General features: G+C 38.7%; 2 protein-coding genes across 14 annotated transcripts in view; one reads left to right on the top strand and one right to left on the bottom strand.

Annotated features, from left to right (window-relative positions):
• SLC9B2 (solute carrier family 9 member B2) overlaps positions 1-9,848 on the bottom strand; it is a 50,100-nt gene extending 40,252 nt beyond the window's left edge. For 3 of the 6 annotated variants that reach the window (XM_027598525.2, XM_027598524.2, XM_027598520.2), the window contains exon 1: positions 9,711-9,848. The gene's annotated coding sequence lies outside the window, so the exon portion shown is untranslated. Of the gene's footprint in view, positions 1-1,098; positions 1,256-4,216; positions 4,488-9,710 lie in introns of those variants that run through there. The other 3 variants (XM_027598521.2, XM_027598523.2, XM_027598522.2) reach the window with 3 other exon arrangements.
• LOC113924584 (cuticle collagen 7-like) overlaps positions 9,717-11,996 on the top strand; it is a 39,776-nt gene continuing 37,496 nt past the window's right edge. For 7 of the 8 annotated variants that reach the window (XR_003520716.1, XR_003520715.1, XR_003520714.1 and 4 more), the window contains exon 1: positions 9,717-10,214. Coding sequence is in view for 4 of the 8 variants with exons in the window: in XM_027598529.1 (XP_027454330.1) it covers positions 9,752-10,214 (463 nt within the window). In the remaining 4 variants the exon portion in view is untranslated. Of the gene's footprint in view, positions 10,215-11,905; positions 11,948-11,996 lie in introns of those variants that run through there. The other variant, XR_003520717.2, reaches the window with a different exon arrangement.

Here is an 11,996-nt window from a genome sequence, read left to right on the forward strand (position 1 = left end):
TTAAACAGCCAACAAGTATAAATGATTATTTTTAATAGACAATCTATTGGCTAAAATGAAGCCTTAAAAATTTATTTTATTAGTTATTCTAAGTCTCTTCCAATGTAAACAATCAAAATTTGGCATGTTGCTCAGTATATGCTATTTGTGGGAATTTATATAGTTTTTGCATTCCCCCCAAATTCCCTATTCTCCTATAATCTCCACCATGGACACCAAAGTACTTATTTGAGATCAGAGAGTTACTGCAGAGAGAAAAGGTAAAATAAAATACTAGTATTTAGTAACCCCAGGAAAACAATTTACAACTGGCCAGTTCTGATTGTTTACTCTCTGCTATATTTCCATTTCTAAAAGAACACTTATATCACCTGTCTCACTTTAGAAACCCACTTAAATTTAGGAAAATGAAAAAATGTAACCTTTATTTTAAAGCAACCATGTTCATGGCACTTACTGTTCATAGTCATTGAGTCTTGAAATTACAATAGTGTATCCCCTACCAAGAAGACAGTTTTGTCAAAGGAATCAGAAAATATGCAAAAATGACCTTTTAAGGAGTCTAAGATACGTCATGAAACCCATTAAAAAGTAGAGTTTATACTCCTTACTTACAGAGAAGCTCTCAAGTACTCCCTCAGGGCTCACTAAACTCTTACTTCTAAAACAATTCAAATGACTTTGCTCATCTGGTTTCCAAACCCTCAGAAGATAAGATGTTGTAAGTTAAAATGCAGGAAGAGAATTGTGATAGAGGCAAATTGAGAGAAGCATGAGTGATACTTGACAGGAAAGAGATGGAAAGATAGCAATTTAAGGCAATAAAATGTGGGGATAAATATCTTTTCCTTATTTGCAGTTTTGGCTTGCCAAGCATCTTTCTTCCTGACTTTTTGGTACCAGCATACTAATTTTCTTTTGTCTAATCCCCATCTCCTCTATTCTCCAACCATGCTGTTCATATGAAACTCATGTCCTCCTCACCTTCCCAATCCCCATGCTCTACCAATGCTCTGGAGATGAGGACAGGCCTGGCCAAAGAGAGAAATTCTTTCCCAGTCACACTGATTGTTTCAGGCATGAGCATGTGATCCATACCTGGCTAATGAGAGTCAGTTTTAATGCATTCCCTGGAACCATTGAGAAAGAGCTTTCTTTCCATTGGGGTTGCTAAGCCCAGACTCACTATTGAAAATCCTTGTGATGTACAGAGAAGCCTTCCAAAGAATGAAGTGACCACAGAGCAAAGCAGATCCTTAATATGGAAGGAGAGAAAAGGAAAGCCTCAAATTAATAACCACATTGTTGATACACCTGGAAGCAGTTCCTTTTCAGTTATAGGTAAGCCAATAATTCCTTACCAGTTTGAGTTGGATTTCTGTCACTTGCCACCAAATGAAGTCTCAGTAAGAACCTTTATACCTGAATTGCCCTGAAAGATCCCCTGTATAATAACAGATATTTAGGAAGGTGATTTTAATCTTCAAGAAAACGAAAAGAAAAAAAAATGATGTGCTAATATTTTCTGTTTTAAGAGTCATTAAAGTAGGGCGCCTGGGTGGCTCAGTTGGTTAAGCGACTGCCTTCGGCTCGGGTCATGATCCTGGAGACCCGGGATCAAGTCCCACATCGGCTCCCTGCTCAGCGGGGAGTCTGCTTCTCCCTCTGACCCTCTTCCCTCTCATGCTCTCTATCTCTCAAATAAATAAATAGAATCTTTGAGGAAAAAAAAGAGTCATTAAAAGTATATAGTATGACTTAGAAATGTAAAGAGAATGTTTAAAAAAATGTGGTATTCAATAAAATAGGTGTTAGTTATCCAGAAAGTTAATTTAAATGAAATGCTTCATTTTCAATATTGCTATTTAAATGAGACAATTGTTTTTTCATTGTGTTCATTAAAGTCTTTTCAAATCTTTCATCCCAGTAAAGCTTCAAGAAAGCTGTTAAACTGAGATGCTTGGGTGTCTTGAATGGAAAAATAAAAAGTGGGGAAATATGGAGAAAGTAGATGGTTTCCTAGTAATTAAGAATCACAGTTTAATGGAATAATAAAAGTTGGAAAGGCCTTTAGATATTACCTGGTTCAATCTCTTTAATATTCACATGAGAAACTAAAGCCTAGAGAAGCTAAATAACTATTTTCAATTAACACAGCCAGTATCAGCCAAGTGTCATAGTAAAACTGTATAAAAATTTGTCAAATGAGAGAATTCTTTATATCTTTGACTTCATGTCATTTCTACCAAATCACTGCATTATACTTTTATATTTTTTGCTGTAATATTTTGTTTAAAAATCCACCATATTTAGCTACAGTTAATTGTAAGTTTGGCTATAATTAATTGTAAGTTCCAAACTTCCATAAGAAGTTTGGAAACACATCCTATAAGAAAATATTTTTATTTTTTATCTTGTATTATCTTCAGCTTTACTCTTTCCCATTGTTATGACTGTTACACAGTTTATTATAAACAAAAAAAATTTACTAATCCACTTAGGTTACACAACATTGGTGGCAAAATAAATGAAATGAGAACTTGTAACCTGTTCTCATGACAAATACTATTTACATATTCTGAATTATTAATTGGGTAAGTGACAACTTGCCATTTAAATATGCCTTAAGATTCTAAGGCTTAAGGAGCTCTCCTTTTAAAAAAATTCAGTTAAACTAAGATGCTTTGAGAGACTTTTGTATCTAAAAAATGATGCTGAGAAGTAGGAAGGCAGAGCACATTTTAGATAAATACTAAAAGTGCCAATAAACAGAACCAAGTTTTTTTTCTGCTTCTCAATCAAGATGTTGTGTTATTCAGATCGATACACAACAGTAAACCATATTAGAAAAAATTAATCTCATGTCAAATGGTGGAATTTTACAGATTCCATAATTCAGTAAATCCTGTTAATTTAATCAAAGTCCTGTGACTCAAATATAGATTTCAGTAGAAGAATGTGGTTTGACCTAAGCCAAAGGATATGGCTGTTATGACTGCTCTGATTGCCTACTTGCTAGGTTAGTAGCCCAAGGGTTTTCTAAAAACATATGCAAAGGTTGTTGGCCACTCAAACCTCTCTTTAACATTCTCAGTATACAGAATTTCCTACAGAATTGATCTACATGCTTAGAAACCATATTGGCTTAATTTCAGCTTCATGTTGCAATACGAGGGACATATGCCACCAAAATCATAGAACCGTGGACTTGAAAAGAACAGTCTCCTAAATCCTTCCTCTAAACTTGAGAGAAAATTGTAGATCAAGAATAACAGATCAAGAATATGAGCAATTATGTATATACATGTGTATGTAAATAAATAGGAAAAGTCTGTTAATAGTAGTTGCCTTTGGGGAAGGAAATGAAATTAGAGTGGCTGGAATTCCATTTTTATTCTCTATATTTTTGCATTGTTAGGATTTTTATAATAAGAAGATTTTCTTATGCAATTCAAAATACATTTTTAAAAACTTATATAATTTTTAAAGATTTAGAGAAAAGAAAATGATAAGCTTTCCTCTGTAATAATATTTTTCAGAGATAAAATCTGGTAATTTCATTTTAGATAACTTAATCCCACTGCTACAATTTAAGGTATTTTGTTTTTTGTTTTTGTGTTTTTCAAAGAAGATGGGGAAGTGCCTAACATCTTCTATAGCGGTTTTCAAATATTTTTTAAGCCCAAAGAAATCTTTCATCAAATAAAACCCTATCCTGAAATCCAACATATGGGACAAATAAAGATGGAGCTGCAGGAACCCTGTCCACTGACCCCTATTCCTCCTGGCAAGTGAAGCACATTTTGAAAGCCTCACTTCTGTAAATATGCTTTCATATACAGAAAGATGTCTGTTAAATCACCCTTCTCTTTTTCAGATTATTTTATTAATCTAAACGTTTAAAAGTGTTTTCTGTAATATTCCAGAGGAAATAAAAGAACTCTCAATTTGTGAATGTCCATAGGCTCTTGGTCAACTAAAATATGCTTACTGCCATCAGCTAAATTACTGTTAATGAATCATTACACAGATAAAGTCTGGTAATTCTTGTTATTTTCTGTCTGAGCTGGGGACAGACCAACACTTAATAGGCTAATCTTAATGAGAATTTATACACATGGCTGGAGTACTGTATGTGCTATATTCATACATTTGAAAGAACATCTCCATGACTGTTCATTAAGTACTCTGTAATGATGACAATAAAAATTCTTACCTTTGATGTTTATCCACTCATATGTTGAAAGTGGAGCTTCTCCAGTCTGATATAAGTATGTCTTTGTAGAACATACAGAAACCTTCCAGTTTCTGGACTCTGCTAATCAACTCTGATCTAATGTTCAATCCCCAAAAGGATACCTATCCAGCGGTGAGAAATTCAGGTCAAGTGAAGGGTGGGACTTAAAATTTCCTTGTATTAATTACTAAAATCACTAAGAATGTTTCCCCTGAACAAAATGACCTTATCTGAAAGTGTCAGGTGTGCCAACCACACGAGACCAGGTAATCAAAGGAAAACTGTTATTCTATTTGGTTAACTGATACAGTGATTTGGCTGAATCATTGTGAAATAAAACACCATGTAATGAGATATGAATAAAAGGAACTTATTCCTAGGTAAGAAGGGACCCAATACTTGCTTCTCTCCTTTCTAATTTCTCTCCCTATCAAGGACAAGTGCATTTAATTGAAAGTTTAAAATATTACCTCTAGGCCTACTGAAATCAGAAGTTCCAGAGAGTCAATCTCCCCAAGTGTGGCAACACAACCTATTACCTACTAAGAGCCATTACTCAGGTATGCCAGTGTGTACCTTCCCCACCCCTAGGGATAAATCATGCTTGGTCTTAATCAGTCTCTGTAACACCATTCCTTTATGCCAGCTGTTGGTTTAGGACTGAGCATGATTCACTTCTCGTCAATGAAATCTGTGGGCAAGGCTGTTGGTCTCCACTGGATATGATCTTCCTTATTCCAAAAAAAGAGGCAAAAACCTTCTCCTTTTTAAAAAATTTAATTTTATTTATGTATGTATGTATTTATTTTTTCATCTCCTGTTTTTGTCTTTAAATGGTGTGCATGTGTGTGTGGTAGGGGATGGAGCTGAGGACGGGGACTGTGTTTCTTGGAACTCTAGCAGCCATCATTTATCCATGAAGAAAAAGTCAAGATTAATTAGCTCATGGAAAGCAACCTAAAAACCTTGATATCACTGGGCTACTGAACAAACCCTGGATACACTGACCTCCAGACATCTTGTGTGTGAAAAGTAAACTTGTATTTTCAAAGGCAATTTTGGCAGAATATCATGTTACCTGCCACCAAAAGCAGCCTAACCAATACTACAGGTGATTTTGATGCAGAGTCAGCTCGGAGAAACTCTGATGAGCAGTAATGAAGAACCTTTGGCTTATAGTGCTTCCCTAGCTTCTTGACACCGTGCAAAATCTTCCTGGAGGATGAACAATCAGAGCACTGCCTCTGTATTGATATTTCTCAAAGATATCCAGAAAATAATATTTTAGTGGCTAAAAAATCAATGCCAAGGTTTTTAGTGCCTTTTTTTTTAGTCAACAGAATGATTATATAGAATGTAAGGTTATATATTTTTCCTTCCCTATTCCTGAAGTTCGTTGTAGTATTTGAATGCCGAATAAAAATAAAGTTGAGCTTATAAACATTTGATTGTTTTCTGTTTGTTCATGAAGCAAATAAAACCACAACAAAACAGCACTACTATCACTGCCTGGGTTTCATTTTTTTGGTTTCTCTACTTGGTAAAATTCTACTAGTTATTCAAGATCTAACTGAAATGTCACTTTCTCAATTAGTATTTTCTAACTTTAAGTAGACTAACTCCGTCCCTCTTTTTTCTCTCTGAGGACTCATTCACCCATTCAACAAACATCTATTAAGCTCTTGCCAGATTTTAGCCCTTGTTGTAAGGATTCAAGAATGCACAGTCTGAGGGATGAAAGGTACAGCATACGGAATAGTCAATGGCATTGCAATAATGTTGTATGGTGACAGATGGTAGTGACAGATGATATCTGTGGATGAGCATAGCATAACTTATAGACTTTGTTGAATCACTATGTTGCACACCTGAAACTAATGTAACATTGTGTGTCAACTATCCTTCAATTAAAAAAAAAACACTAAAAAAAAAAAGTGAACAGTCTGACATGGTTCCCACACTCAAAGGTTGCAACCTAGTCAGAGAATGATATAGATCATTCCTTGAACAACCGTAATAAAGAATGATGAGTTTTGATATTAGGCACATGAGATAGCAACTCCAACCCTTCACAGTCAGTGAAGTTCATTAGACTTTTACTGATTTTCTGTGGTGTGTAAAGCACAAGAGATACAAAGATTACTGAGATGTAGTCTCCATTCTTTAGGGAGGGAAGGAGACTAGTATGTTTCATCAAACCAGTTTCCTGTGCTGCCTGGGCACACAGTAGACATTTCCCAGCCTCCCTTGTGGTGAGTCACTGAGGTGTGGCCAAGGCAATGTGAGCATAAGTAATGTATGCTACTTCTATTCCTTACCTATAAGAAACCTCCATGCAATACAACACATACCTTCTCTTTTCCCGTCCAATGCCTGGAAACTAAGAAATTTTAAGGTCTTAGGGGATGACAAAGCCATAACATAAGGAGAATTTGGGTTCCTCAATCCCTGAGTAGAATGCCATCAGTTGAACACCTGATTGGACTTTACATGAGTAGAAATAAGCTTTTACTATGTTAAGGTACTGAGATTTTTGAGTTTATTATAACAGTTAGTATTACCTTCAGGTAATTTAATTATGGTGGGAAAAGTGCAGGTGCAGAGTTGAACAGGGAGAGGAGGTCTTGCCCAGCGTGGCAAGGGGTCAAGTGATACTTGAATCAAATCTTGAAAGATGACTTAGCCTTGTAAAATAATAAAGACCATTACAGGCAGAAGAACCACATGATTAAGGGATGAGGAAAGAAAAGGAAAGTGCATGTAGGGAATTCTTTGCACATTTATATTAATTAGAGTATAATGAGGATAATGGTGCAAAAATGTGGAGCAGTCAGAGGAAAATGGAGATGAAAACCCTGAATGTAAATCCTTGGGTCACTGCCTCCTAGTTGGGCCATTTTGGGCAAGTTACTTAGCCAGTCTGGATAGGTTTTTTTCCAACAGTAAATGGTGATAATGGCTATGTCACAGAAAATCTTAATATAGTATTAAGTACACCACATAGTCCCAATAAAGTACCCCCCCCATGTTTTATCTTCCTTTTATAAGATTTTTCTTGAGAAAAAAGCATACAAATACTCTACTGAAAAGCACAGATAAGGGACATTGCCAAATTCAAGCCTTTTAATCCTTCATATAAACTGTAGAAAAATAAAAGAGATTTCTAGAAAAGGTAAAGAGCTTTTATTATATGGACAAGAGATACTCAATGACTTTAGAAGGCTGTTAAAAACTCTTTAAAACATCACAATTATACTCTTCTTAACATGTATGACACATGACTACAAAATACTGAGAACATTTCCTCATTACACAAGTGCATATATAAGTAGCTCCATTTTCCCACATACGATGCTCCTAGGCTTTGTGTGGAAAAAGATATAAAACCTTTTCTCCCAGAGGAAAGATCTCTTCTATCATTGGTGTTTGTGTACTGACCAAGAGTCACTGGCCTACCAGTTATCAACAGGGCTAGTAAATAGTAAATAGATATTCAGCAATCCTTTGTTACAGAACATATTCTGTAGATGTTTTAAGTGAAGAAGTATTTTATGTTACATGTAGAGCAAGAGAATTCAGAGATAATCTAGTCAATGAGTAACAAACTCAAATGTGGCAGGGGTGGAGGGTCTATGGCAACTGCAGAGGGTGGAGTCTCACTGAAGGCATTCACATCACTGCAAACCCCTGAATCTAATCTCATGGTTTCATTTCCCATCAAAAGAAATGGAAGAGATCCAGCTTAGGTGACCAGGGCCCTATAGCAAACATATTAATCAGTCAGTACAGAAAATTGGAACCACTTCAGGTATTTTAAACAGGAAGAGCTTTTACACAGGGAATTAAGTGAATTATTTAAAGGCTAGAGAATGTTGAAAGGGCTAGAAGTGCAGGTTCTAGACTGGGCCTCCAGGAATGACATCTAGAACACTAGCAAATGAACCACTGAGGAATGTACTATTTTTGCTACAATCTGAAGGCCCTCCAAGAACTATGGAGTTCAAGAACACCACTGTAGCTGTGACCCAGAGGAAGCTGGGATCTGGAAGCTGCCTGGACAAGGAACAGAATATGTTCACCACTTCCCTCAACTGCTTCTTGACAGCCACAGAGCTGGTGATATGACATGACAATGCTGAGTCTGGCTGTCACCACGGACGGCTGTTAAGTCCCTCCCCACACCCACAGTTCTGAAGACTAGGACTGGCATCTCCTGGGCCTTCCCTCCCAACAGCAAACAGCCAAAAATAGCAGGGAGATGGCCTGTGACTCACATCTGCTTTTGAAATTTCAGACAAGTTCATCTACTTGCCAGACTCTAATTTTACATCTAGAACTCTAGTTGGAATGGAATCTAGGAAGTGTTTTTAGCTTTCCAGTTTGTTCTGTACATGAAGGCATACTAGAAGCAGGTAGGAATAGATGTGAATGCCAACCTTCTATACCCAGCACAGCAACTTTTGGAGTAGGCTCCAAGACAGACCTACATCACTGACTTTTTCCCACTTCTATAGAAATCCTTAAAAAAAAAAAAAAAAAAAAAAAAGGAAAAATCTAGTCATTAGGGTTATAATTCTAAAGATCTTAATATTCTAGAAATATGTGAATCAGCCACTTTGCTCACATCAATAGTATAGCATGAATCACACTATCTAATTACTTAAGAATATTCTGATTCACTGGATTTTGAGGTGCTGAATGGCAGAAACTGTATTTAATTCATATTTGTACTTCTTGTCCCCATGCCTGCTTGGCCCAGAGAAGACACACAGGTATTTATTAAAGTGAAATGTTTCAGGGGCGCCTGGGTGGTCGGTTAAGCGTCTGCCTTAGACTCAGGTCATGATCCCATAATCCTGGGATCAGGCCCCATATGGGGCTCCCTGCTCAGCAGGGAGTCTGCTTCTCCCTCTCCCTGCTTGTGCTCTCTCTCTCTTTCTCTCTGTCAAATAAATAAATAAAATCTTAAAAAAAACTAAAGTGAAATGTTTCATTCTTAGTTTAGAGAGAAACAGTAAACCAGAATTTTAGGACAGCAGTCTGTAGCAGCAATGATGTCAAGTGGAGGCCCCCTTACAGAGTGGAGGAATGGGGTGTCAGTCTTTCAGTGAAAACAGAGGTTGACCAGGCTCAGTCAGGTACCTGCCTTTTCTCTGTCCGCTGGTGTCCGTTTCCTGACAGGAGGCTAAAGGAAATGGTGGCTTTCTGATATTAATCTTTTAGAGCAACAAATCACCAGAGTCTAGGGTGAGATAACAAGCGGATGGCTGATAAGTAAAAAAAAAAAAGCCACAGTGTGCCCTTTGAGCAGGCGCTTTTATTCTTCAGTCAGTAGGATCTGATGGTTCTCAGCACCTTCACGTTGCTGGCATAGCCCACAGTAGCAACACCCTCCGGTTGATTTGAGAACTAAAACACAAACAAACAAGAAAAACACGCTCTGGGCGCTTAGTGTCCTCTGAGGGCTACTCACCTCGCCGTCTCCAGCGCAGGAAGGGTGGGGAACAGAGTAAAATGTTTTCAGGGGAGCCTGGTCCAGCCAGGCGCGCGGGGTCTCCAGGCAGCGCATCTCCCCAGGCGGAGCCGGAGGCTGCGAAAACTGCAGATATCCGGGCGCTGGGCGCGCCGCAGGCTTCCGAGGCTCCGCCTTCCCCGCGCGCGCTTGGAGGCCCCCCGACGGAGGTCTGGCCCCGCCGCGCCGGAGTGATTCCCCGCGCAAGCCCGGGCGGGTACCGGCCCACCGCGGCCCACCGCGGCCCCCTCGCGCGCTCTGCGCTGCGTCCCCGCTCTGGCGGCGCGCGGCCTTCCCAGGAGGGGGAGCCCGGCCGACCACGGGCCCACTTTCCGAGACCTCGGCGCGGCCCAGTGCTGTGGCAGTGGTGTGTTCTGGCCGGGCGGCCGGCCCACGGTGCCAGGACCAGCGTGTCCCCCAGGGAAACTCGCAGCGAGCGCGGACCCCGGCGACGACGAGACCCTGGTGAGGACGCGCAGCGCCGTCTCTTCTGGAGCTAGGAGTGCAGGCCAGACAGCCCGTTACAAGGTTTAACGTTCCCTAAACCAACTTCTACATTTTGGGTTTTAACTCCACCTTTCAGATGTGCTTTTTACAAGTGTCTTCTCAGATGCGGTGGGAAGACAGGATTCTTTGTCTGGGTGACCAATTCGGTGGGGTAAAACACTTGTCCTCCCCCCACCTTTTTTATTGCTTCTTTAACACCGAAGCCCTTCTTACCGCATCATTTTAGATTTTAACCTTCCCATCAGCAGTTTCTTTTTTCCTTTAAAACTCTCTTTCTTTCCTGTATATTTCCACCCTCCAAGCGAGTGTGGGTATATGCGCGTGCCCCTTTCGGGGTAATTTTCATTTCCTTCAGGCATAAAAATTGTCTTACCTGTTTTTCACTCCTTGGGCCAGTTTTAATCATTTCAAGCAAGAGGGACAACGTCAAGGAAGTGTCTCCACCAGATAGAAACCACTCATTCTTGTCTCTCAGGCCCTCCTTTGTGAGTAGTATGGATGAACCTACATCCATCCAATAATCTTCAGAGCATCTAAAGTGATTACTGTATTTTCCTACACTGCTCTTCCTCTCCTAAAGCTTGCAGAAATTTCTAGTGGTATCCAGCTTCCTCTTACCCCAGGAATGGAATATATTTTTCCTTTTCTTTTAGTCATATGATCTTCATTGACACATCACCCCATTTGATTAACATGACTTTGGAGAACATTTAACTTTTTGGTGAGATTTTACCTCAGCTTTTATTGTTTATAATGTTTTATCATTTCTAGTTAGCTAAAAGAACTAACTCTGGGGAAGCCTTTGTTAATGTTAGAATTCATTTTGTGGAATTCATCGTGTGTTTATTTAAAATTCATTTGTCATACACATGCATACATACACGTGCATACTCGCTCACAGCATAAAGTACTTCATAACATACTTGTAAGCTTCAGTGTTCCATCCCTTCTCTTGATGAGAAGTTATAGCATTTTGATTATGATACACCAAAAAAACCAAAAACAACGCCAAGTCATTTGGTCCAACTCCCCAATTCCACAAACCAGAAAACTAAAATCCAAGGTCAATTGGGTGACTTGGTCTAGGTCACAAAACAAGCTATCTGTGATGCAGTTGTGGACTACCTGGTCCAGAACCCCAAAGCAAATCTTATAATCAATGGACTCTTCAGGAAGGCTAGTCAGTATATTCTTTGCTGTCAATTTTAACTCTTTTTCATCAACCACATAATATTCTTCCTCACATATGTTATCCTTTTATTGTCCATTTCAAAATTTTCCTCGTTAATATGAATTAATATCAATTATAAATTAAGGTTCAAAAAGGAAAGACTAAGAATAAATGCTCATTTATTATCTATATGTACATCATACCATTTGATCTTTTGAAGTAGCAACAAATAAAAAACAAACATAAAACCCTAAAAGAATAAGAAAAACTTCTTCCTAATAATCTCTTATAGAATGATCATCCACAATTTGCTTAAGCTTTTTCTGTTTTTTTAAGATTTTATTTATTTATTTGACAGAGAGAGAGAGAGAGAGAGAGAGAGCATGAGCAGGGGGAGCAGCAGAGGGGGAAGGAGAAGCAGACTCCTGGCTGAGCAGGCAGCCCGATACGGGGCTCAATCACAGGACCCTGGATCATGACCAGAGCTGAAGGCAGACGCCTAACTGACTGAGCCACCCAGGTGCCCCACTTAAGCTTTTTCATGGAAAACAAAAAAACAAAAACACCCC

The sequence above is a fragment of the Zalophus californianus genome, chromosome 2 (assembly GCF_009762305.2).
Source record: "Zalophus californianus isolate mZalCal1 chromosome 2, mZalCal1.pri.v2, whole genome shotgun sequence".
In the NCBI taxonomy this organism is placed as follows: Eukaryota; Metazoa; Chordata; class Mammalia; order Carnivora; family Otariidae; genus Zalophus; species Zalophus californianus.